General features: G+C 39.9%; 1 protein-coding gene across 3 annotated transcripts in view; it reads right to left on the bottom strand.

Annotated features, from left to right (window-relative positions):
* Positions 1–23,852, bottom strand: part of PDE5A (phosphodiesterase 5A) — a 143,279-nt gene that overhangs the window by 82,998 nt on the left and 36,429 nt on the right. For all 3 annotated transcript variants that reach the window (XM_032401105.1, XM_032401107.1, XM_032401106.1), the window contains exons 4-6: positions 5,356–5,427; positions 3,626–3,715; positions 1,158–1,295 (exon numbers count right to left, since the gene is read on the bottom strand). In XM_032401105.1, coding sequence (XP_032256996.1) covers positions 1,158–1,295; positions 3,626–3,715; positions 5,356–5,427 — 300 coding nt within the window. The remainder of the gene's footprint in view (positions 1–1,157; positions 1,296–3,625; positions 3,716–5,355; positions 5,428–23,852) is intronic.

Here is a 23,852-nt window from a genome sequence, read left to right on the forward strand (position 1 = left end):
TGTAAATTGACTTACTGCATTAATGAATTCTGACCTGAACTTTAAAAGGATAGCTACTTGTAATCATGTCCATATTGAAGACTTTATAACTGATTGAAAATATGAAATAATATCTATGAGAATACTGATTACCTTATAGCACAGTAAATTCTCATTTGATAGCCAGTTAATGAGAATGACACGCACGCACACACACACAAAATAATTGAGATAATGAGTCATATAGTACAGTCTTACTATCTAAACCAATTTTTAAAATTTTAATATAAGTATTACGTATCTTTTATTATTCTACTTTCCAAAAACCCATCAATTCAGATATCATATATGGATTACAATTGACCACACAGTGATGGGTGATCCCCACTCTCTTTCCTAACCCACCAATGAAGAGCCTTTTCTCAGGGTCTAAAGGAAAAAGAAAATAAACAATGACATCAAAAAGAAATATCCCAGGAACAGTGGTTCATAGGTTAAAAAGGGAAAAAAAACTGCATAAAGGAAAACTGCCTTAGGCCAGGAGCTCTGATTCTAACCGCAACCTCAATTGGCCTGTCTAGAAGTAACCAGCACTCAATGAGAACACTCCATCTTTCCACACACATCTGTTCCTTTATGTTACACAGCAATGGATTGAAATCTACCAATTAGAACAGTTAGTGGTTTTCCATTGTTGGTAAAGGATTTAGGACTAATAGGCACCTTTAATAATACTGCCTCTATTGGGCCATGCCTCTTGGTTTCTAAACAATTTCTGATAAAAAGAAAGTTTTTTCCCAACCCATTCAGAATGGGGGTCTACTTGCTCAGAGCAACCAGGGCACCACTATTCCTGACCACAAAAGGTCTGCATACTGTAATGACAATGTATTTCTCCATCAAGGAAGTGTAGCCATTGACAAAAACAGCACACAGACATTCCCAAGGTAACCACTCAGTGGAGGGACACAAAGGTGAAAGGTGCTTTGAAGGCATCCTCCAACCTCACCTCTACCCCCTTTCAACCAGAACAGCTCATACTCTGATTGGCTTTGCATACACAACCATATACAGTTGGGGTTCAGAGAGATCTGAGGCTAACATGAGTTTAAAAGCAGCGCTTTAAGGAATATAATTTCTGTCTTTCTAAAAATAAAAAAATCATACTCTGTACTCACGGAGCAATCTTCATCCACTATGAAAATGGTGCATTTCTGCACCTGCATGAAAGAGATGATAGTGGCAGCTATTTTCTTTAGAATTACTTCTAATGATTGTTGTTCTTCAAAAATTAAGCTAGCAAGGTCAAGCAGCACCTAGACAGGAAAATTTAGAGCTTATTACTTAATAATTATCTGCAATTATTAAAGCAATACAATGATTTATATAGTTTATAAGTTATTTATTTATAATCTAACAAGTTACAGCCAAGTTTGCGTTCAAGTATTAAATATATAAGTCTCTGTTTACCAAGAGAGCTTCCGTATTGACTGTTAGTACAACAGTTACAATCAGACTCTAAAACCAGAGTTATCAGTTTTTAATGCTGCCTTCCCTTTCTGCGAGCTTTGGACGGAGGGCCAGTTCCTTAAAAATGGGGATAACAGTAAAAGTAATACCAAATCACAGGACTATTGTGAGGACTAAATAAGCAAACATTTATAAAGCATTTTGAACAGCATCTGATACATAAAACACACTGACGTTGCTGTTGTTTCCAACTTCTGAGATCAACATTTATCAGCATTTTCACATAGCACAGTAAATATTGTCCAAAACAGACAAAGTTTTAAGAGCTCCTTTTGTGTTTTTCCTGGTAATTTCATTTTCCTTTGAATTCCACAGAATTTCTTCTAATCTCACAAAAATATTTGTGTGATGAGGAGGAAGAAAGGGTATCACAGAAAATTGACTGGAGGAGATACTATCCTAGCTGAGGCCTGAGAGATAAGCAGGAATCGTTCAGGTAAAGTGCAGAAGGGAAATATTTCAGTCAAAAACAACTGAATTGAGAGACAGTAGCAGACTGCATGTTTTGATCAAGTTTTAAGAGAGCATCTAGAGTGTAAAGAGGAGAGCTGGGGAGATGAGATGGCAGAGTCAAGTGGAGAAAGAACCTCAAAAGCCCTGTGTGTCTTTAGAGGCAGCTTGGGCTGTGATGGACTGCAGGAAGAAAGTGACAGGCTTGCAGCTGTGTTTGTAAAAACGGGGACTGGATTAATGGGTGGTGAGAATGGAGCAGGGAGAACAGTTAGGAAGATACTGCAGTCAAAGGCAATGGAAGATCCAATATCTTATTAGCACAAATTCTAGAAAGAGAAAATGGGAGGGTGGGAGAGAGGGATTATCAAAGAAATAATGAAAAAGAATTATATAAAATGGAAGAGCTTAAGTCTCCAGATGGAAAGGGATGACCAGTTACCAGCATGATGAATGAAAAAAAGAGTTATCCTATAAAATTAAGTTATAAAAGCAGAGAGAGAAATGATCTGAAAAGCTTATAAGCAAAAACAAAAAACAAAAGAAAACATCTACACAGAGCCAAGGATCAGAACAACACGGATGCTAGTTAGAAGACAAAGCACCACTTTAAATTCTGAGAAACTGATTTTTCAATTTGGAATTTTATACCCAAAGTGGTAGGATGGTACAATAGGCATTTTCATGCTATGCAAGGACTCAGAAAGTTTACCTGATCAATATTCTTTCTCAAGTAATTATTTGAGAATGTGCTGCAGTAAAATAAGGGCATAAACTGAGGAAGAAGGAGTTATGGTATCCAGTGGATAACCAATGGAGTCCTTCTGAGGAAGCAGTGAAGGAAAATTCTATGATGATATCTATGCAGCAGGCATGGGGAGAAACAGCTTAGCTTGGAAGAGAAGCAACAGAGAACCTCAATTCGGAGATCTCCAAGAAAAAGAACTCAACAGAATGCCTAAATAATGGGGAGTTTGGGGGAAAAACCAATGGTATGAGGCTACACTAGAGCAAACAGTTCAAGGGGAAAAAAAGAATGGAATCCAGAAACATCAGGAAAAACTAAAAGTTGTATAACAAAAGTAATATGAACAACATTTACATAGTCATGGTTCTTTTATAAACACTTTATTTTAAATCACAACTCTAGAATTAAACTAGACAAAGCTTACTAAAAGCTAACCATGGTTGTAGAACAATATATATGTTATTGTCGTGGGCAACAGAAAAAGTCCAGATGGGAAAAGCAAAGGTAAGGAGTAGCAGTTGGGAAGGAAAGATGAGGCATGCTAAGATCCTCATTTTACAAAGCATGGAATTATGAGATGATGTCTCTAGTTGATAGAGCAAGAACTAAAAGCCTTATTTAACATGACAAATGCAGCCCATTCAGTAACTTAAGACAGACATAATGATATTGGTAGGAAAAGGATAATGGCAAGTAAAGAGTGGTATAAATCAAATAACTCCACATCTGTTAAGTTAATAAATACTGTCTAACCGTGATAAAGCAACAGAGCATGGAAAATAGGAAATGGAAGTAATTATTAAAAGATACAGCTAAAATATTAACTGGATCTTTCAATCATACACATATATTACTTGGATAAAAATTTAACAACTAAAGAAACAATTTCTATACTCTCTCTTTAGTAATCAGACTTGCCTGATTTCTCTTGTTCTCCAGCAGTGAAGTCTCATAGAGTTGAGCATTATGAAGAACAATACCACAAAATGCCAAATAAGCAGCAAAGTCCTAGAAAACAGGTAGGATAACAGCCAGATTAAGAACTGTGTACAAAACGGTCTTATATTGCCTGAAACAACAAAAGGCACTCAAAAATGTTTACAGTTGAAATAAATATTAGAAAGCCAAAGGGTACACGTTAATTCTACATGAAATTAAGAATGAATGCAAAGCAAGTGTTAGCTAACTAGCACGACAAATAGATGACAAGTATGAACAGTCTCCTTAAGTCACACATTAGTTACAAATTAACAAGGAGAATAGGGAAGGGAGTAGGACACAGATCTCTTTATATCATTTAAATTGAAATTCACTCTATGCAAAATTTGGTGTAGTCTCTGAATGATCTTAAGAGTTGGATCTGTGCTGAAACTATATAAATAGCTTGTGACTTATTACTGGGGCAAACGAAAGCTAACACACTTGAGAATATTGGCAATAGTAGTCTCATATAAAGTTGTATAAAATATTAGCTTAAATATGTTTTAACATGGATCTGTCATCCTCATTACCCTATTCTAAGGTGATATGCTCACAATTATATTAATTATTGACTAAAGTAAGTCTTTCCATGGCAAACTTTATTCACAATCATAGATTTATTTTGCCAAGAGATGATACAACCTAAGAACGCAAATCTTTCAAGAGGGGTTTACATTAATGGACTATAAACAAATGATGAAATATAAAGCCAATCTAGAACCATGTTCCCCACCAAATATTCTCAGGTGTCATTAACAGAATAGGAGACTAGATGTCTAGAACACTGATTTAAAGAGGTACTTGCTAAGTTCTGAAGCAGTTAAGACATGGGGACCCACACAAGTGCCAAATACAGCCTACACCATGGAGACAAAAATAACTCTGTCTTGTTTGAATGTCTTTCAAAAGCTCCTACTAATTTTCAGGGAGTGACTTAAATAGCAACAGGCTTGAATAAGAAGAATTCATTGGGTTCCATGATATACATATAATTACATATTCAAGAAGAGAAATAATAAAACATACTGACAGAATGAAGTTATAAACAGGTTTAGGGGCTTCCGTCCTTCCACGGAAAGCATGTCGATGTGGTGTATGGGATGTATTCCTTCAGCGTTGGATGAGAAGAGTAATAAAATAATGCTGACTGCTGCTCTTTCTGAAGCTAAATTAACATTACCCAGCCTGAATTCACACGTTGGCGCCCCACCATCTGAGTGCAAAGCTTATAAAACATTCTGAAATTTGCTTCACCAGGAGGCAACTCCAATTTTTAGCCAACCTGGAGTGCTGAACTTGGAGCAGTGCTTCAAGGGTTTTTACTCAGGGTTGAATTTCTTTATAGCAGTAATGAAAGGTAAATGGGATAGTTAAAATACCGTGTCACCCTCGGAATGGCCCCAAGACGCACACAGCCCTGGGGGAGGCTTGGCAGCACAGTGAGGACGGAGTTGGGGGGCTTCTAAGGACTGACTACCACTAGTACTCCAAAGTCAGCACTGTATTTCGCAGTAGGAAAGAGACACTTTTGAACATTTCAGATCATTTTAAAGCATAATGGTTTTTGCAATCAATAATTTCAGGAACAGCTAATTCTAGAGGTCTATACACTATAAGGAAAACACATCTTTCTAAATTGAGGTCACATCAGACATAAATTTTGGTACCTTTTCATCTTTTTCAGTAAATGTCCCACCATTTCCCGATTTCTTGTTGATGGCCTGGGCTACACCAACAACCTGGGATAGGAGAAAAATGTGGTTGCTTCATTGGCTGTCATTATTGTTATAAATTCACCAAAATGTGTTTTTAAAGGAATTTCTATGTGTGCTTTAAAATAAGCTATGAAACCAAAACAAAACCGCTCAGCATTTGAACTAGTTCTCTATCATACATCCATTTTTGCTCCTAAGAATTCGAATGTTGTCAACTTCTTGGGTCCCACTATTTTTGGTTCTGTGATTTCACCCTGCGTTGTGAGAAAAGTTATTGGCAATCACATTGTAAGTGAATATTTTTCAGGGTTTTTGGATACAAAATAAACCACCAATTTCTATCACATTCAAATTAAATCTATGATAAACATTTTACAGTGGCTTTAAATTTATTATTTCAAATGGGCTAAAATAATACTCTTTTACTAAAAATGAAACAGGACCCAGTGCCCAATTAGAGTGAAAAATGATTCCTAAGGTAGTCCAACGTCTTTTGAAAACTCTGATGTTAAAAATTATTTTAACTTCTGGAGCACTGGGTGTTATACGCAATGAATCATAGAACACTACATCAAAAACTAATGATGTACTGTATGGTGACTAACATAACATAATAAAATAAAACTAAAAAAATAAAATAAAATAAATTATTTTACCTTCAATAGATTTGTTTTTGGGAAAGAAGTTCTTCTTGAAAAACCAAAACAGGAATTAGCAGGCTGAGTCTTACTTCAAACAGATCAAAGATAAACTATATCTTGAGAAGACTGAACTAAAACTCTGTCTGGGAATAGGTTTTAAGTTTCCACAAAAGTTTAGCAACACTGTTAAGAACTTTCTCATCTTTCTGTATGTTACTTACCTGTTTAGTTCCAATTTCAGTTGGGTTATTGCCTTAGTGTTTTAAAGACCTTCAAAACTTACCTTTTTCCCTCTTTCCTCTTATAAATTCTACTCTCTCCCTCTTTCTGTGATTTAACATCAGTGGAATAAGCTATTATCCCCTAACTGGTTACACTTTGGGAATATAAAGTCCTTCGTTTTGTGTGTATGGCTCATCCTTTTTTTCTTAGCTCGTTCTAAGTTCCTTGGCTCTAAGAATAGGGTATAAAATTCCCTGCTAGGATAGCAGAAAAGGAAGGGGAAATGGATTCTTGCCTGATGTAGTTTTCTGGTCTTCTCAACACCTTTCCTCCATGCCCCATGCAGAGTAAAGAGATGTTAAAAAAAAAAAAAGCGAATTCTCCAATTACCCTGTACCTTTTTAATTGTCCTTAGTTCAACTTTCCCTTATTTTTGTACACTCTTTAGCTCTTGAAAATGGCTAACAGATTTCTAGATGCTCCAATCTCATGGACTAAATGCATACAAAAACTTTTGTCTAAGGTAAAAAACGTCTGCATTGCAGATAACCATGTTCACTTGAGTATAACTGAAAGGAGGCACCTGAGGGTCACTGGGATCTGATATACAGTGGTACCAGTATAACTTGGTTATTTCAAGTGTTCACTCATTCACCCAACAGATATTGAGGTGCCCATATGTACTGAGGAGTGATAAAAACTGGGAGAAAGACTACTCTGAAGGAGCTCAGAGTCAAGAACAGGTGATACCTAAACATACACTTAAAGCCCATGGGATGATCAGTTTGATGGTTCAGATGCCCACAAACTGCTAAGAGCACAGAAGGGGGCACATAATATGGGTCAAAGAAGCAGCTTCTCAGAAATGAAAACATTTGAGTTTTTGTCTTTAATAAATGGTTTTATAAAAGAAAGACTTAAATTTTAAATCTTCAATTTAAGGAAGATAAGTTTACAAACAGATAAAAAGACACTGATGCAAACCTTCTCAGATAATTACACAGTATAAAAAATTATGTACTGATGTGCTCTCGTACATGGAGCTATGTGAGGCAAGTGTTGGGCAAGAAAGTGAAGAGAAAGTTCCTGGTCATTCAAAAATATAAAGACACAAAAAGCTAGCTATTTATTAAATGGTAACCAATCAAACTGTATTAGCATTTTAGTCGATCATGACGTCACCATAAATTGACAGTGGGATGACAGCTAATTTCCAAGTCTTAAAAGAAAAGAGGAGAATCACCTGCATTATGTATTTTCTGAAATCAAGACTAGTAAAAGTGGTAACGATGGTCAGTTTAGATCACTAGAGTCCCTTGAGAATGAGGGCTGAGCCGGTGTGGGCCCAACAGTGCACCGTGGTCCCAAGGCTGCAGGCTACAGATACCCTGATCTTTGGACTGCTGGGGGGGGGGGGGGAGAGGAGGGGAGAGCTGGGAGAAGCGGGGTGAATGTTTTAGAGGTGGGTCAGTAAGCAGAACCAAAGCATGGCCTGTTCTCAGTGGGTCGGCAGCTACTTCATTTAAGAAGAGCATTTCAACCAAGGCTTCTTCGGTACACTGGGATGATCCCTTCAGCTCTCCCTTTATTAAAACTTGCATGCCAATTTCAACTTTGGTTTCAATCTGCATGTTTGACACTCAAGACCATTTATATGGTAGGCATTTTTCTAACTATGGGCTGAAAAGTTTTCTCTCTGGTTAAAAGAACAATGTCCTTGAAACCATACTAAATATCAGCCATTATTCACAATTTTCAACCAACCCAACAGTCTTCACACAGTTCAATAACAATTTTCCATTCTGGAATTTCTTTAGTTTTTTTTTTTTTTTTTTTAAGATTTTATTTACTTATTAGAGAGAGAGAGATTGAGAGCACGAGTGGGAGGAGGGGCAGAGGGAGAAGCAGACTCCCTGTGGAGCAGAGAGCCTGATGCAGGACTCAGTCCCAGGACCCTGGGATCATGACCTGAGCTGAAGGCAGACGCTTAACCAACTGAGCCACCCAGGCGCCCATGCAATTTCCATCAGATTCATTTTTCAAACCTGCCTATTCCTCCTTCTCCTCCTTCTTTTTCTGTTTTGAGAGAGAGAGAGAGAGTGTGTGTGAGCCGGGGGGTAGGAGGGGAGGGGCAGAGGAAGAGAGAGAATCTTAAGCAGACTCCATGCTGAGTCCAGAGAATAAGGCAGGGCTCAATCTCACCACCCTGAGATCATAACCTGAGCCGACATTAAGAGTCAGAGGCTCAAACAACTGAGCCACCCAGGCACCCTCCTCCTTTTCCTATAAATACTAGTACCTGATGTCCTTCATCTCTTTGAACATACTTAATTTTGCCTGTAAGTTCATCTTTAGCAGGGACTGTTTTCCACAGAAGTCCCATGTTCCCTGAGTCATGAAGTGTCCATGCACAGTGACTTCCTGTTCGTCTTGGCACTGTCCTGGGGGTGTGAATTTGAACCCCATACCTACGTACGGCACAGTCTTGTGCTCTTAAAGTTCACAGGTGTCTCCTCTTTCTCTCACAGCAGGAGTCAGGAGGCAAGCTTCCTTGAGGCTTCTCCTGGCTGCTGGTGCAGTTTGCTAGGCCCAGTTTCATGAATGAAACCATCATTCATCTAGGCTCCACCTCCCTGCCTCTCTCCTCCCCACCCCCCAGAGTGGATGCATCCCCCAGCCTGCAGATGCTATCCCCAGACATTCATCTCCCTCCTGAATCTCAGACCTCCGTGAGCCCCTCTGGCCAGTACTCCATGCTCACGTCTCTTATCTCGGGTTCCCCTCTGTTTCTGACACCTGGGGGTTTTCCCTTTCTTGAGCTCATCTGCAATTTGTAAAATTGTTTTTGGTGAAATTTTATCTTCTACTTTTTTGCAGAATTGTGGAGGGGGATTCTTCTGCATCTGTACAGTCTGGCAAACTGACAAGAAGTCTTGTTTATGGGCTTTAAAACCTACTTTGTACCCCATGAACATCAGATCTTAACTATATTTGGATTTTTTCCTCCTAAAATTACAGCAAGATATTTACTTTTAGGCAATGTCATGGAGTGAGCATGATGGATTTTTCATCCTTTCTGGTAGCCAATTATTTCTCTAACAATTTTACAGATTTCAGATATTAAAGGTTAATAATTTGTTTAAGAGATGATTAATTAAATATAATTGGTATTTAAAAAAATAGGCAAGTTCTTCTGAGAGAGTTATTAGACCAAGAAAATATATCTAATATGTACATGTGCCTCTATCCCCAGATGGGTGACATTTTAAAAACAGCACTGAGAAAAACAACAGGGAAAAACAGGACAAAAGGCATAGTGTCTGTCCAAGGTCACACAATTCAGTAAAAGACCAAAAAGAGTTTAATTCTCTGAATTTCAAGGATCCTAAGCAAAACTAGCACCCTCTGCCCTCCTTGCCTTGATTTCCTTCTTCTGTCTATTGTTCCTTTAAACAAATTAGCTCTTTGTCTTCAAAGTAACGGCTAACCATAGGTTTTTTTAAATGTCAGTTTTGAAAGGCAACTTTGACGGCCAGTGTATGTCCGACCTCATATCTGAGAGGCAAAGCGCCTGCAAGTATTAGCTTCCACATGAGAAAGCCCAATCGCACGGCCTACCTGCTGGCTACCTGGACCCTCAAACGCATGTACTCCATGCTTTTTTCTTAAGCACAAAGAAGCTTCAGTTTTCTATTTTACTGGCACTTTCCACAGCATAAATGGATATTATGTCCTCACAGGGTCAAGTGTTCTTTTAGGAATGCAAAGGGCAAGACTTGACTCTCACTGAGTGAACAGTGTGGAATGTGACAGCTGGTCGATTCAGGGGCAACTGATCATTGCCACAGTGAGCAATTTCTTCTTCAATTAGCAGCTGCCCCAGACGCTTACTGAGGCCATACATCAATCTCAATACACTTCCTCATTCCCAATTCCAGGGGATACTCAGCATGGAGGCTAAAAGCAAGGGAGGACAGGAACAGATTCTACAAATCTCAGCTATCCCTTTCTCCCATCCGAGGACTGTCTCGATCTATAACTGAGCCGAAATCTTACTTCACAAGAAAATGAGAATTTAATATATACAGGAGCTGGTGGAGAAGTCTCCCCAGTGCTCTTTTCAAACTTTCCCGTGACTTGGTCATTCATTCAACAAAAAATATGTTATTCAACAAGTAATCACTGAGTCTCTCATGTATCATTGTTCTAGGCAATGAAGACCCATAGTGAACAAGACAGATGGAAATCCATGTCCTCATGGCCTGACATTCTAGTCAGAGTGTTAGGCCTGGAAGAGAACCGCACCCCTACACCACCTTTTCCTCCCATTTCACAAGTAAGCAAACTGTAAGTGACACGGTTGGTATGACCAATCAGGGCTTTCTCACCTCTCTTCCAAATCCTAGGCAATTATCAAAGTATGGCCATAGTCCATGTAGTAGGCGAGAGAGTATCCCAGCAAAGATGTCCTCATCCTAATCCCTGGAACCTGTGAGGATGTTACCTTAAATGGCAAAAGGGAACTTTCCAGATGCAATTAACTTAACGATCTGGAGATGGGGAGATTATCCCGAACCATCTGGGTGGGTCCAACTGTAATCCTAAGAATCCTTATAAGGGAAAGCAAGAGGAGGCAACAGAGTCAGAGATTTGAAGATGCTTTGCTGCAGGTTTTGAAGACAGAGAAAGGGGCCGCAGGCCAACGGATGTGGGCAGCCTCTAGAAGCTGGAAAAGGCAAGAGAACAGATTCTTCCCTTGAGATGCCACATAGGAACACAGCCCTGCTGACACCTTGATTTTAGCCCAGTGAGAACTATTTTAGACTCTGGCATCCAAAACTATAAGATAATACATCTGTGTTGTTTTAAGCCACTACCCTTCTGGTACTTTTTTCCAGAGGCAATAAGAAACATACATTCTGTTAGAATCATCCTCCATTCCCTTTTCACTTTTCCTCACCCCATACTGTATCTTCTGTTTCACCATCTAAATCTTTACTTTCTTTGAAAGCCCTGACATCTCATGGCTAACTGTTTCTCTGCCTTCAGTTGACCTTTGACACTTATGCCAAATTTATCTTCTTGGGACACTGCTTTGCACGTACAAATTACTTCTTTACTCAAAACATTTTAATGTTCCATCCATCTACAGGATAAAAATTGATGACCGATTCCACATCCCCAACTTGAACTAAGATCACTTCAATGGGTCTCTAAATTAGAATGTTACAATGACCTTGTTCACATCATTCCTTGAAATATTACCTTCCCCTTTCTCTCTTGAGGCTGAGTCTACAAAAGGCTTCCTTTCAAACCCCCTGAAATTCTGTGTAGCAGTTGGGTGTGCCAGGCATTTCACAATGAGGTATTCTCATTTTTAACCTCATTTCCTCTACTCTCATCCTGGCTCTCCAACTAGATTGTCTTCTAAGAACATGATTTATATCTATGCCTTATTGTAGCATCAGTACTTTGCTTTGTCCTGAATGCACTCAGTGCTTGATAGATATTTGCTGTCAACGATAATGGGAGAAGTGAGAGAGGGATCAAATATTTTTTAGGGTGATGTACTCACTCGACAATTCACATTCGAATAATAGTTAATTATATCTGCCCATTTTCTTTCTCTGCCATTTGCTTGATATTAAGTGGTCTCTCCACATCTGATAACTTTATGTGGCAGTAAGAAGTTTATGCTCTTAATAAGCCTTTGGTTATTAAGTTCCAGCTTAAGAGCCTAGAAGGACTTGGAGAGAGTGGGAAAGAAAAGCTTAAGACTGATTGTTTTAACATTTTAAAAATACGGAAAATCACAGAGAATAAGATAGTAAACATGAGTATTTCTGTCATCTAGAACAGTGGCAGTGTGGGGCTTGTTCAACACGGGTTGTTGGGCCTCCCCCCCGCCCCCCCCCAATTTCAGATTTAGCAGATCTGGGTTGGGGCCTGAGAATTTGTATCTCTCAGAGCTCTCAGGTGATGCCACGGGCTGCCAGTCCAGAGACAAAAGACACTTTGAGAACCACTGATAAAGAACTGCTAAGTGTTAATATTTGGGGATATTTCCTTTTTTTAAAATTAAATTAAGAAAATTAAATCGGACTTTCTCTTTCCAGGCCCATTCTTCTTCCTCCTGCCCTTCCTCCCCAGAGGCAACCTCTAGCATTGCATTCTTCTTTTTTTTTTTATGATTTTATTTATTTATTTGTCAGACAGAGAAAGAGTGAACACAAGCCGGAGGAGCGGCAGGCAGAGGGCAGAGGAGAAGTAGGCTCCCCGCTAAGCAGGGAGCCCAATGTGGGGCTCGATCCCAGGACCCTGGGATCATGACCTGAGCCGAAGGCAGATGCTTAACTGACTGAGCCACCCAGGCGTCCCTAGCAATGCATTCTTAAGAAATATATGAATCTATAAACAAGACATAGTACTTTCATCTTTCAAAAAGATGACTCAAATAAAATCATGTAATATGCAGAATTTTGCAACTCGTTATTGTATTCAATGTTGTTTTTCAATCAATTTCTATAGATCTGGTTCATTCATTTTATATATAATGTTGTATTGCATACCAAATTTTGTTCATCTAATCCCCAAATGACGGATGTTTGGGTTGTTTGCAATTTTTTGCTGTTATAATAAAACCATCTACAATGAACATTTCTATTGTACACATATGCAAGAGCTTCTTCAGAGGGATTACAGAAGTTATACCTTTACCTTTACCAGCAATGCTTAAGAGTTTTTATTAACCTTACATTCTAACCAGCACCTAGTATTATCAGGCTTTTAAATCTTTGTCCATCCAATGGCCATAAAACTGTATCTCACTGTTATTTTAATTTGCATCTTACTGATTACTAGAGAAAATGTACAGCTTTTTAATTTGTAATTGTCTACACTGGTTCTCTTCTGTGTTGCCTATGTGTATTTTTTGCCAATTTTGACCATTTTGTTGCTGTTGTTTGGCTTTTATTAATAAATTTGAGAATCAAGGGTTGATTTTTGAAGTTTGGTAAGACTGACTTTATTTGGTTGTGATCCATTTTATCCATTTATATGTATAAGCACCACCATGCCTACTATTTCTCTCAAGAGGTGTTTATGGATCTTCCGAGGTTACAGACAACACGAGTATAAATACAGGAGAAGTGGATGCTTTGAGTTTATTCTCATGGCCTGGGAGGCTAGGAAGAGGCAGCCAAGTTGAAAAGAAGCTTCGAGGAAGCTGCAAGATGTAAACAGCAACGCCCTAGGATAACTGGCATCAGAAATACATGATTAATGGCCAATGTCTCTAAGACAGTTAATAAATCTATTCCCGGCCAAAAAAAAAAAAAAAATGCATAATGCTAACAAGTCTGCCATTTAAAAAAGGGAGAAGGAAGGGCTTGTTGTATGACAGGTGCTTTGTATCTGTTAATTCATTTAGCCTTTGGCACAACCCTTTCAGATAGATATTACAATTCTCATTTCATCACAGAGGTAGCGGACGTTCAGAAAAGTTAAATAGGAGTCCACGAATGCGCAGACGCAGATGCTCTGCAGGTCTGATCCCAAACCTATGTTCTTTCTACTACTCCCCGCCCCGGGGGAAAGTGACACCTTCACTAGTATAAAATACAGATTCTTATTCTTTAAAGGAATCATGAAGACCAAGATCTTCCAGTATTGCCAAAGGCTGTATGCAAATCCCATACATATGCCTCTCTTGTTAATTCATATTTTTATCAAAAAGAATGGAACAATTCCAAAATTATAACTTTTAAGAAACAAAGACAAATCCAAAATGGCAGCTAACAGTTGTTTTTACTTTCATTATAAATCTTATGACACGTCTTCATATCCAAGAATCTCTTATGCAACATAAAAAGATCCTATGTTTCAGGGATTTATAATACACTCTCCAAAGTAAGTAGAATTAAAAAAAAAAGCAGAATTAATCTATGGCAACAGAAATCAGAACAGTGTCACCTAAAAGTTGTGGGATATCTTAACTGGGGTGTTAGTTACACAGATGTACATACATTTGTCAAAACTCATCAAATTGGACTTTCAGATCCGTGTACTTCACTGTATACAAAGTTTAACTCAGTTTTCAAAAAGTATCCAAAAGTCTTAAAAGTAAATTTATAATTGCTGATGGTAATATGCAAGTGATGGTCCACGTACCAAGTTCCCAGCTGTCCTGGTCATGGTGAAGCAGGCAGAGGTTCTGCCATTTGCTCCGTGCTATTAGGCAGGATGGATGGTCTCCAGATAGGGCCAGGACAAATCCAGCCTCTGGGGGTCAGTAGCTGTCCTGCCCGAGGAACATCCAGTGGGAGTGGTGCCAACCTGAGACTGGGTTCCTTCCAGACAAGGGGATACTGGGCATAATTCTTGATCCTGATGTTTATTCTCATCCCTTTGCACACAAAAAAATTCCTCTTCCCTGCCAAATACTAAACTCTCTGCCTCACTAGCTTTTAAGCAATGAGGTGAAGGTCCTAAATCTGGAACCATAGGAACCTTTTGCCTTCTTGTTAGACCTTTCTGTCCCTCGGGATAGAGAGATTCAGTCCTGAGACAGAGCAGTACGGGGCCATTGTGCAAAGTCTCCTTCCATGCCCTTTAAAAACATGCCAGAGACACAAAGGTTACATAGCAGAAAAGAGCCTGCTGTCTTTCCCACGGCAGGGTACGCTCAGCATTTACTGTCATTTAGCTTTTCCATTCCTCCATGTGTCTGGCCCCGCAGCACTCTATAAAGGGAGGAAACAGACATTTTTCTGAACCTTCACTAGGTGAAGAGCTCTGTGGTGGGCACTGTCACACTCCTTGCCTCACTAGGACCTTTAAAACCACCCTGTGTGTTTGCCTTTCATGTTGAAACTTTACAGATGAGTCCCCTACGGCACAGAGAGGTGAAGAAACTTGCTCAAGGAATCGTAAGCCAGCACGCAAGACTAAGTCATTTTGCTACAAATTCAGAGCTCTCTCTTTCAAACGGCCTTTGCCTAATTGGGACTAAGTCCAAAAGAGCAAAAAAATATTATATACTCAATATATATTATATAATTGTACTTTGTATCAGAATAAACCTACCACTGTTTGTGCCCACCTTTACACGTGACATTGCCAAAAATGACTTCAGAGCCTTGGATCTCTTTAATAACTAAGATTTATTTTCAGGGTGGTGTTCTGCATTCTGCCAGGTGCTGGCCTGCAAAGCCCAGGCTTACCCCTGGATGGTGTTGTTGGATTTGGGCTCTGTTAAAACAGGATCAAGTCTGTTCCAGCACTGCCTGCACTTATAACAGGTCCCCGTCTCTACAGCTTGGTAAGATGCTGGGCTCATAAAGCTTCCTGATAATTATGGGGTAAAGTGGCGTACCCATAATATGCACTAAATACACACAGAAGATAAATAACAGAGCAGAAGTGGCAAAAGGCAAGTTTCGTGCATCAAAACACTAAGTAGGCTGAATCTCACTTACAAACTAGAGCTGGCATCAAAGATTTTGAGAGAACATCTTCATCAGAGCCAAACTGAGTGTTCAGGGGAGTGCTCCCACCTGTACTGGTCCAGCTAAGCACCTCAAGGCCATGAGAAGCTAGATATCCATATCATGAGAAGCTCAAGAGGGGCGAAAAAAATGTATGTGCATATTTATCATCTTTTTTTTTTTTTTTTACATCTGGAAAATCCTTCACATAGAGAATACAGTCTGTTATGTCATCATAGCCGGAACATAATTTTATCTCTAAGTGTTTTCTTCTTCAAATGGAAGATGTGCCCGAGAAGGTAATCATATATGAAAGCTCAGATGCAGACATCTGTCTCACTAGCAAAACTCCGAACTGTAGGTGTTACCTGCAAAAAAAGACATGTCCTCCTCCACACAGCTGCGCTAGATAACACACAAAGAAATTAATAGTATTTGGAATCATTATTTGCAACTCTGTATTTTATTATTATATTATTCCAGTCCATAATTGGCATTTTAAAAACTAAAATAGTAAAAGAGTTGGTTGGTAACTTTTCAGGTACAACCATTCATAAAGATGAAAGAAGATAATTACTTCATGGTAAGAAAAATGCAGCCTTAGAATAAAGACGATGTGGGTCTAAATCCCAGCTCTGCCACTTAGAAGATATAAAATATTGGGAAATTTCCTGTACTTGACCAAGTCCCTATTTCCTCATCTAAAATGGGGATGAGAGGCCTGGGTGGCTCAGTCAGTTAAGCGTCTGCCTTCGGCTCAGGTCATGATCCCAGGATCCTGGGATCGAGTCCCGAAGCGGGCTGCTTGTTCAGCGGGGAGTCTGCTTCTCCTTCTCCCTCTGCCTCCCACCCACCCCCCGCTTGTGCATTCTCTCTCAAATAAATAAAATCTTTAAAAATAAAATAAAATGGGGATGATAATATCAACAAAAAGTATTATTACTGATCTCTAAGAATGTTAGCATGACACTCCCAGTCCTACTGCTATTTAACATACAGCCTTGATTAAATTTCTACTCGAGATCCCTTAACTTGTCAACCTATTTTGGATACCATGCTTCAAGATGGCAAAGAAAAACTTCTGCAAAAGAAGTTCTTGGGTACACTAGATTATTGCATACCATAAATGCAATTTAAACGTCACCAGCTCTGTGAAGCATTCTTGTCTCACCTTGCTCTCATGTAGGGTACAGTCTAGTGAGGAGAAAGAGAAATACTCCAGTAAGTTAATACGTAGTGTGCCAGATGGTGATTAAGAGCTTACATGTTATGGAGAAAACAGAGCAGGGATGGAAGTAATGGCTGAAATTCAATAAGGATGGCTTAAGAAGAGTCTCGCTGAGATGTCATTTGAGTAAAAGCCCAAGGGAGATGAGAGAGTGAACCATGTGAACAACTAGGGTGGGCGGTGGGTAGCGGGGGAGACACTTCTAGACAGAGTGAACAGCAAGTGCAAAGGCTCTGGGGCTGGAGCTTACCTGATGTACTGAGAAACAGCAAGACTGCCAGTGTGCCGGAGAGCACAGGGGTGGAATAATAGGAGGTGAGATCAGAGGGGCATCAGGAGCCAGACCATGTGGCACCTTTCTTATGGGATGAGGTGGTAGGAGAGGGCTCTGAACAGGGGAGTAATGAGATCTAACGAGTTTTATAAAATTTGTGTTCAGAATAGACTATAGGGAGTTAAAGGCTTGAAGCAGGGACAATAGCTAGGGGGTTACTATATAGTAACTCAGGTGCTACATCCCAGTGGCTTGAACCAGGGTGATGGCGGTACAGGGAGAGCAGTGACTGAAGGGAAAGCCAAGAGTATTTACTGATGAATTAGAGATCTCCTGTGCGAGAAAGAAAGAAGGTGGAGATGGCTTCACGGAATTTAGTGTGAAAAGCTGGAATGAGAGAAGTTGTTAAGTGTGGTGGGGATGAGCACGGAGCAGGTCTGGTGGGAGGGAAGATCAGGAGCTTGGTGTCCAATATGTTAAGTGCAAGAGGCCCGTTAGACATACAGAGGTAGAGAAGTAAGCAGCTGAACAGAAGAGTTTAAATTGAAGGAACGGTTCACTTGCAATCTAAGCCTGGTTGGCATCTAAATGGTACTTAAAGCCACGAGGGTAGACAAAATCACGGAAAGGGTGCATTTAGTTAGAGGGGAGACAATGGTGCAGGGCTGAGCCGCGTGGCACCGCTGTGTTGAGCGGGCACCAGCCAACGGGGCGGAGAGGCAGACAGAAGCAGAAGGAAAACTGGGGAGACTGAGGCCCTGGAAACTGGTGAAAACACTCTGTCCTGGAGGAGTGACCAATCACCAACAATGTCACAGGCTGCTGACAGGCCTGGCAAGGTGAGGACTAAGGAATGATCGCGGGCTCCCTGTGGAAGTCACGGGACACTGCCAAGAGCGGTTTCCACAGAGTGGGAAGAGCCGAGGCTTGGATGGAGTACGTTCAGGGGAGAATGGCAGGAAATGGAAAAAGGGACAACTCTTTTCAGACTTGCTCTGATGGTGATCAGAGAAATGAGGTGGTCCAGTGGGTGTTTTGCTTTTAAGGTGAGAGAAATAACAGCATATTTGTATGCTGATGAACCTGTGTGGTAGAGAGGGAAATTTTGGTGATCCTGCACATGGCGGGTGGGAGGGGACCTGCCGAGATGTGGCTTTGAGCAGGTGACGTGGAAAGAGATCCGGTGCACAAGTACGAGACTGACCTTTGCTATTACACAGACAGTCTGACCCTAGAAGTACAAGGGAGACCAGAGTATATGGACTCAGATGCAGGGGCGGGGAAGGGAGACAGAGTAAGTTCTCTTGCAGAAGTATGCTTCTAATTGCTTTCTTTACTGACACCATAAGCAAGGCCATCAGCTGAAAGTGGGGTGGGGAGGCAGCACTGAGATTCGAGGAGAGAGGAGAAAGTATTCAACAGTAAAATAACATAACCAAAAAAGAGAGATAATTGTTTTGATCCCCACAAACCAATACTTTCTGTTGCATGTTTTACTTTAGGGAACATCACAACTCTCCTCTGTTAGATCAATCTAAAAGCCCAGAATGTATTCTAGATTCTTCCTTTCGCTGATTTTTCCATTATATCAATCCCTCCACCTCCTAAACAGAAGTGCAACAAATCCACTTCTTGTCTCCTCTGCCTCAGCCTGGGTCCACTTCTAGCCTGGGTTACTGCAAATTCCTTACCAACTTCCCTGCTTCTGGATACAGTACTTTCTCCATGTCTGAACAAATATGGAAAATATTTACTTAGCAAAATCTATCAAGTGTCAAATTATGTGGCTTTGAGTTATATATTAAACAAAGAAAACTGTTCATCCTCAATGCTGTGGCCATACAAATCTTTCAATAATAGCAAATATTTCCTGAACTAAAAAAAAATTCCGCACCCCCTCTGCCTGGCACTGGAGGGCTCTTCATGATCGCGCCTCTGCCTGCGAGCACAGCCTCGTCTCCAGGCTCTTCCCTCCTTCCAGCTTATACTCAACACTGTGCAAAGGACTACACACATTCCCTCTGCTCTTGATCCATGAATGGACGTAGAAAACAATGGAGCAGAGAGATAATAAGGATAAGCCAGGGAGCCTTTCCTGTGGATATTATGGAGCAAAACATTTAAATTACATGCAAACAGTGATCTCACGTAGACTAGCATTTGTGACATAACATTTCAGAAGGCTCTTAATGCCTTAATCATTTGGCACAGCCGAAGAAGCAGACATTTTCCTCATTTCTCCTCAGTCTTCTTCCTTTTTTTTTAATTTTCTGCTTCCTTTCTTCTCTTTAACTTACACCAACTGGGCACAGTATACATACCAACCCTCCACCTTTCTTTAAATCCAGCCTATGTCACTTCTGGTAATTCGTGTCATTTTTTAGTACATGAAAGGATGAGAAATAATCACTTTAATTAACGAGCAGAATTTCTCTTTTATCCTCTGGCCAGTTTTAAGGAAAGAGAATAAAGCCTCAAAGAACATCTGGTACTGCTGGTGGTTTCAAAATATCTCCTCAAATTCTTTGATACTTCTCTCTTCAAGAGGTGGAGCCTAACTAACCCCCCTCCCCCTGCCCCCTCTTTGAGTTGGGGCTGGCCTCCATGCCTGGCTTCTAGAGAACAGAATACCATGAAGTGAAGTTGAGCAACTCCAGAGGTTTGGTCAGACAGGCTCTGGTGCTTCCTCCTTGCTCACTCTCTGCCACACGGTGAGGAAACGGAGTGCCTTGTGGAGAAGCCCATTCGGCGAGGAACTGAGGCCTCCTGCCAACAACCACGTGAGTGAGCTCCCTGGGAAGCTGGGAAGCGGGTACTCAAGCAGGGGTCAAACCCCCCTGCCTAGATCCCAAGTGCTGCCCCCTGCAGGGAACGTGGGCCAGACCCACTCAGCCGGCCAAGTGGCTCCAGAATTCCTGAGCCACACAAACTGTGAGAGAACATATATCTGGTGTTCAAAATCACTAAGCTTAGGGCAATTTGTCATGTTGAAAAAGACCACGAATACAATATCGATGATCATGAAATAATCTGTAATAATCAAATAGATCTGGAGTTCTAAATCCAGGTTACTTTCACTTTATTTCACTATGAAGTGATGCAAAAGAGAAAAATAGGATTCAAAAATTTTATAAGATCATCTCTCGCTCTTTTTTTTTTTTAAGATTTTATTTATTTATTTGAGAGAGAGAGAGAACAAGCGTATGAGTTTGGGATGGGGGAAGAGAGAGAAGCAGGCTCCCCGCTGAGCAGGGAGCCAGACACTGTCTTAATCCCAGGGTCCCAGGATCATGACCTGAGCTGAAGGCAGGAGCTTAACGGACTGAGCCACCCAGGCACCACTGCTCTTTGTTCTTTAAATCTTCTTCTTCTTCTTTTTTTTAAAGATTTTATTTATTTATTTGACAGAGAGAGACACAGAGAGAGAAGGAACACAAGCAGCAGGGGTGGGAGAGGAAGAAGCAGGCTTCCCACCGAGCAGGGAGCCTGATGACGGGCTCGATCCCAGGACCCTGGGATCATGACCTGAGCCGAAGGCAGACGCTTAACGACTGAGCCACCCAGGCGCCCCTCTTTAAATCTTTTTAAATATTAAAAAAAATTAAAAATTTAAAAAAAATTTTTCTTAAGCCTGGAATATTCATTTCCACTCTCTGGCAGAAGAGAAATAAGTAGAGATTTTTAGATGTGGATATAAGAAGGAGTACAGAGTACTTTAAAAGTTTACATAGAGCATTTTACCTATGTAATCTTAGCTCTTAATAAGTGAACACAGATGTTTGCACCTGTATCTATTGAGAGTAGCAATATCATTGACAACCACCTTAATTCTTCAAGAATACATGAAAAAAAATGAAAATTATTTAATAATTAAAGTTCCATCCAAAGACCAAATTATGTAGTTCTGGGTTAGATATCTTACAAAGAAATTGTTTATGCTTATCTGCAACTTGTTCCAGACCTCTAATATTCATTATTCAGGGCTTATATAAAACTTCTCAAAATTAAATTTATAAATGATTACATTAAAATGTAATGCATTCCAACAAGTGCTGGAATAGTTATCCTGAAAGTACCAATGAAGATAAACTTCATATTGAATAAAACATAACCTGTTCAGTCTGAACCAAATTTTCTGAGCATTAAAAATAAGATTTGGGGAAATACAGCCTATGGTGAATGTAATTGTCAGCCTCAAGCTGTCATTCACCCTTTCTTCTCCTGGATCAGCAGCGTGGCCTCAGGGATTTAACCTATTAGCACTGTTTTTCATCTGCCGCTCTTAACAAATGTTTTTTTCCTTAGGAAAGTGGTTACCATCTTCTTTGTAAAACACACTTGCTTATTAATTAAAGGGCAATGAGGAAAAGCAAAGAGGAGAGATCCTTACCATCATGACATCAAGTCCAGAACAAACGGAAACTTTGCGGAGCACTTTTGTTTTGTTTCTAAAAACAAAGCTACAAGAAAGAGTCTCACAGGGGAATAAATGCAATGAACACTTTATAAGTTTTTTAAAAAACCACTGATCAAAATCAACTGACAGTCTGCAATTAAACTCTGCTTCTTTTTGTAGCTGTATTTTCATTTAGCCTGACTTAGAATCGAAGGATTATGCATAAAGCCATAATGTTTTTCTGTTTTAAGCTTACTTGTCAAATTCAAGCACGAGATCATTGGCAAGCATCTATCCTGCCTCTGCCCCCTCATGTAAAGCATGTGTGTGCCTCCCTTAAGGCTGTGGGATAAATAGCAAGAATCTGCCAAATGAGACATCTTCCCTCTGTAATTTCTCTAGCTCTCAAAATCCAGTCTTTTCCTTTGAATTAGTGAGTTGAACGATGAACTCATTTAACATTTGTCTTGTTACCATGCATTGATATTAATGCCTGGTGTACAAGATCTACATCTAAAAGTTGAAAAAAAAAATTCCAGCAAGTATCTTCCTTGCTTCATTTTTTAAATATCTTCAGTGCCTAGACCAGGGTTCTACATATTGCAGTGATTTAATAGTTACTTGTCCAAACAAGAGAATTCAGAGGGAAAAAAATGAGATTACTTTAAAACAAGCAGATAAGGTCATATAACTTAAATTCTAGAAAAATTTACGTTTGCGAATTGCAGCTGGAATTACACATTATTTTGTGATTTTTAGCAGGCATTAAACTTCTTTGATTCATCAAAGTATCTCATAAAAACTCAAAAAATTAGTTTTTTTAAAAGCTTTTCAGGTTCATTTTTTTTAAATGATTTATTTATTTTAGAGAGAGAGAGAGCGCATGCACACACACGCACGGTGTACACAGGAGCAAGCTGGGGTAGGCGCAGAGGGATAGGGAGAGACAGCATCTCAAGCAGACTCTGAGCTGAGTGTGGAGCCTTGACGTAAGGCTTGATCTCACAACCCTGAGATCATGACCTACCCTGAAATCAAGAGTCAGATGCTTAACTGACTGAGCCACCCAGGTGCCCCAAGATTTTCAGGTCTTTTTTTTTTTTTTTTTTAAAGAAGATGTAAATTTAGATAGTTAGCTAAAATGCTCCTTTATCACACTGGAAAAAAGTTATCCTGTATCCTCTATTATAACTTATATCCACATTGAAGAATTACAGGTACATCATCAAGTATGATAAAATCAAGATGCTAAAATAAAAATAGAGGAGGAAAAAATCTGATTCAAAATTAGATTTCTACTGAGTAACTAGAGTTGACATGCAACCAAGAGAAAACAGGTGTTTCAGCCCAGCCTGAAACACATTATTGGATAGGGATGCAAGGGTGGCTCAGTCGGTTAAGCATCTATATTCAGCTTAGATCATGATCCCATGGTCCTGGGATCGAGCCCCGAGTCAGGCTCCCTGCTCAGCAGGAGAGTCTGCTTCTCCCTCTCCCTTTGCCCCTACCCCCACTAGTGCTCTCTTTCCCTCTCTCTCTGTCTCGCTCACTCTCTCTCAAATAAATAAATGAAATGTTAAAGGAAAGGACATTATTGGATATAATCTCCAGCTCAGATCAGTAAGAAATTTTCAAAGAACTGGCATTATTTCACAATAATGCCTTCTACTTCACTGGTGCAATGTCTATAAATACGAAAGAACACACATCTCTACCATGTCATAATGAGCAATACTTCAGGGGAGGTCAGTATTTCAGAAATAGGTCATCTGAGTTAGAAAGAGTTGAGTTTCCCTGCACTTCTTTACCAAACATAAAAGAATTATCTCATTATAGAAATAACTAATGCCATGTGACAAAAACAAAAACTGGTCCAAGTGCCCAGGTCCCAAAAATCCAGCATTAAGTTTGAAACTTGACAGCAGCCCTAAAAATTCATACATTTGCTGCAGCTTTTCTCGTGATGCTTCATGTGCACATCATGGCTCTTCTCTGGGGCACACTGCCCCAGATTAATATGGAACACGCTCATGTGACTCTTTTCTCCCTGGTGCAAATTTCCTCCTGTTTCCTGGACAGGCTCCTCTTAAGACATTATAGAGGATTGGATTCTGATCCCTCTTTCTCTAGCCTTTTTTTTTTTTTTTTTTTAAGTTTTTTAAAATTAAAAGAGTCTGTTTGCAGAGTGGTTTAAACACATCAT

This window comes from Phoca vitulina, unplaced genomic scaffold (genome assembly GCF_004348235.1).
Source record: "Phoca vitulina isolate PV1807 unplaced genomic scaffold, GSC_HSeal_1.0 scaffold3, whole genome shotgun sequence".
Lineage (NCBI taxonomy): Eukaryota > Metazoa > Chordata > Mammalia > Carnivora > Phocidae > Phoca > Phoca vitulina.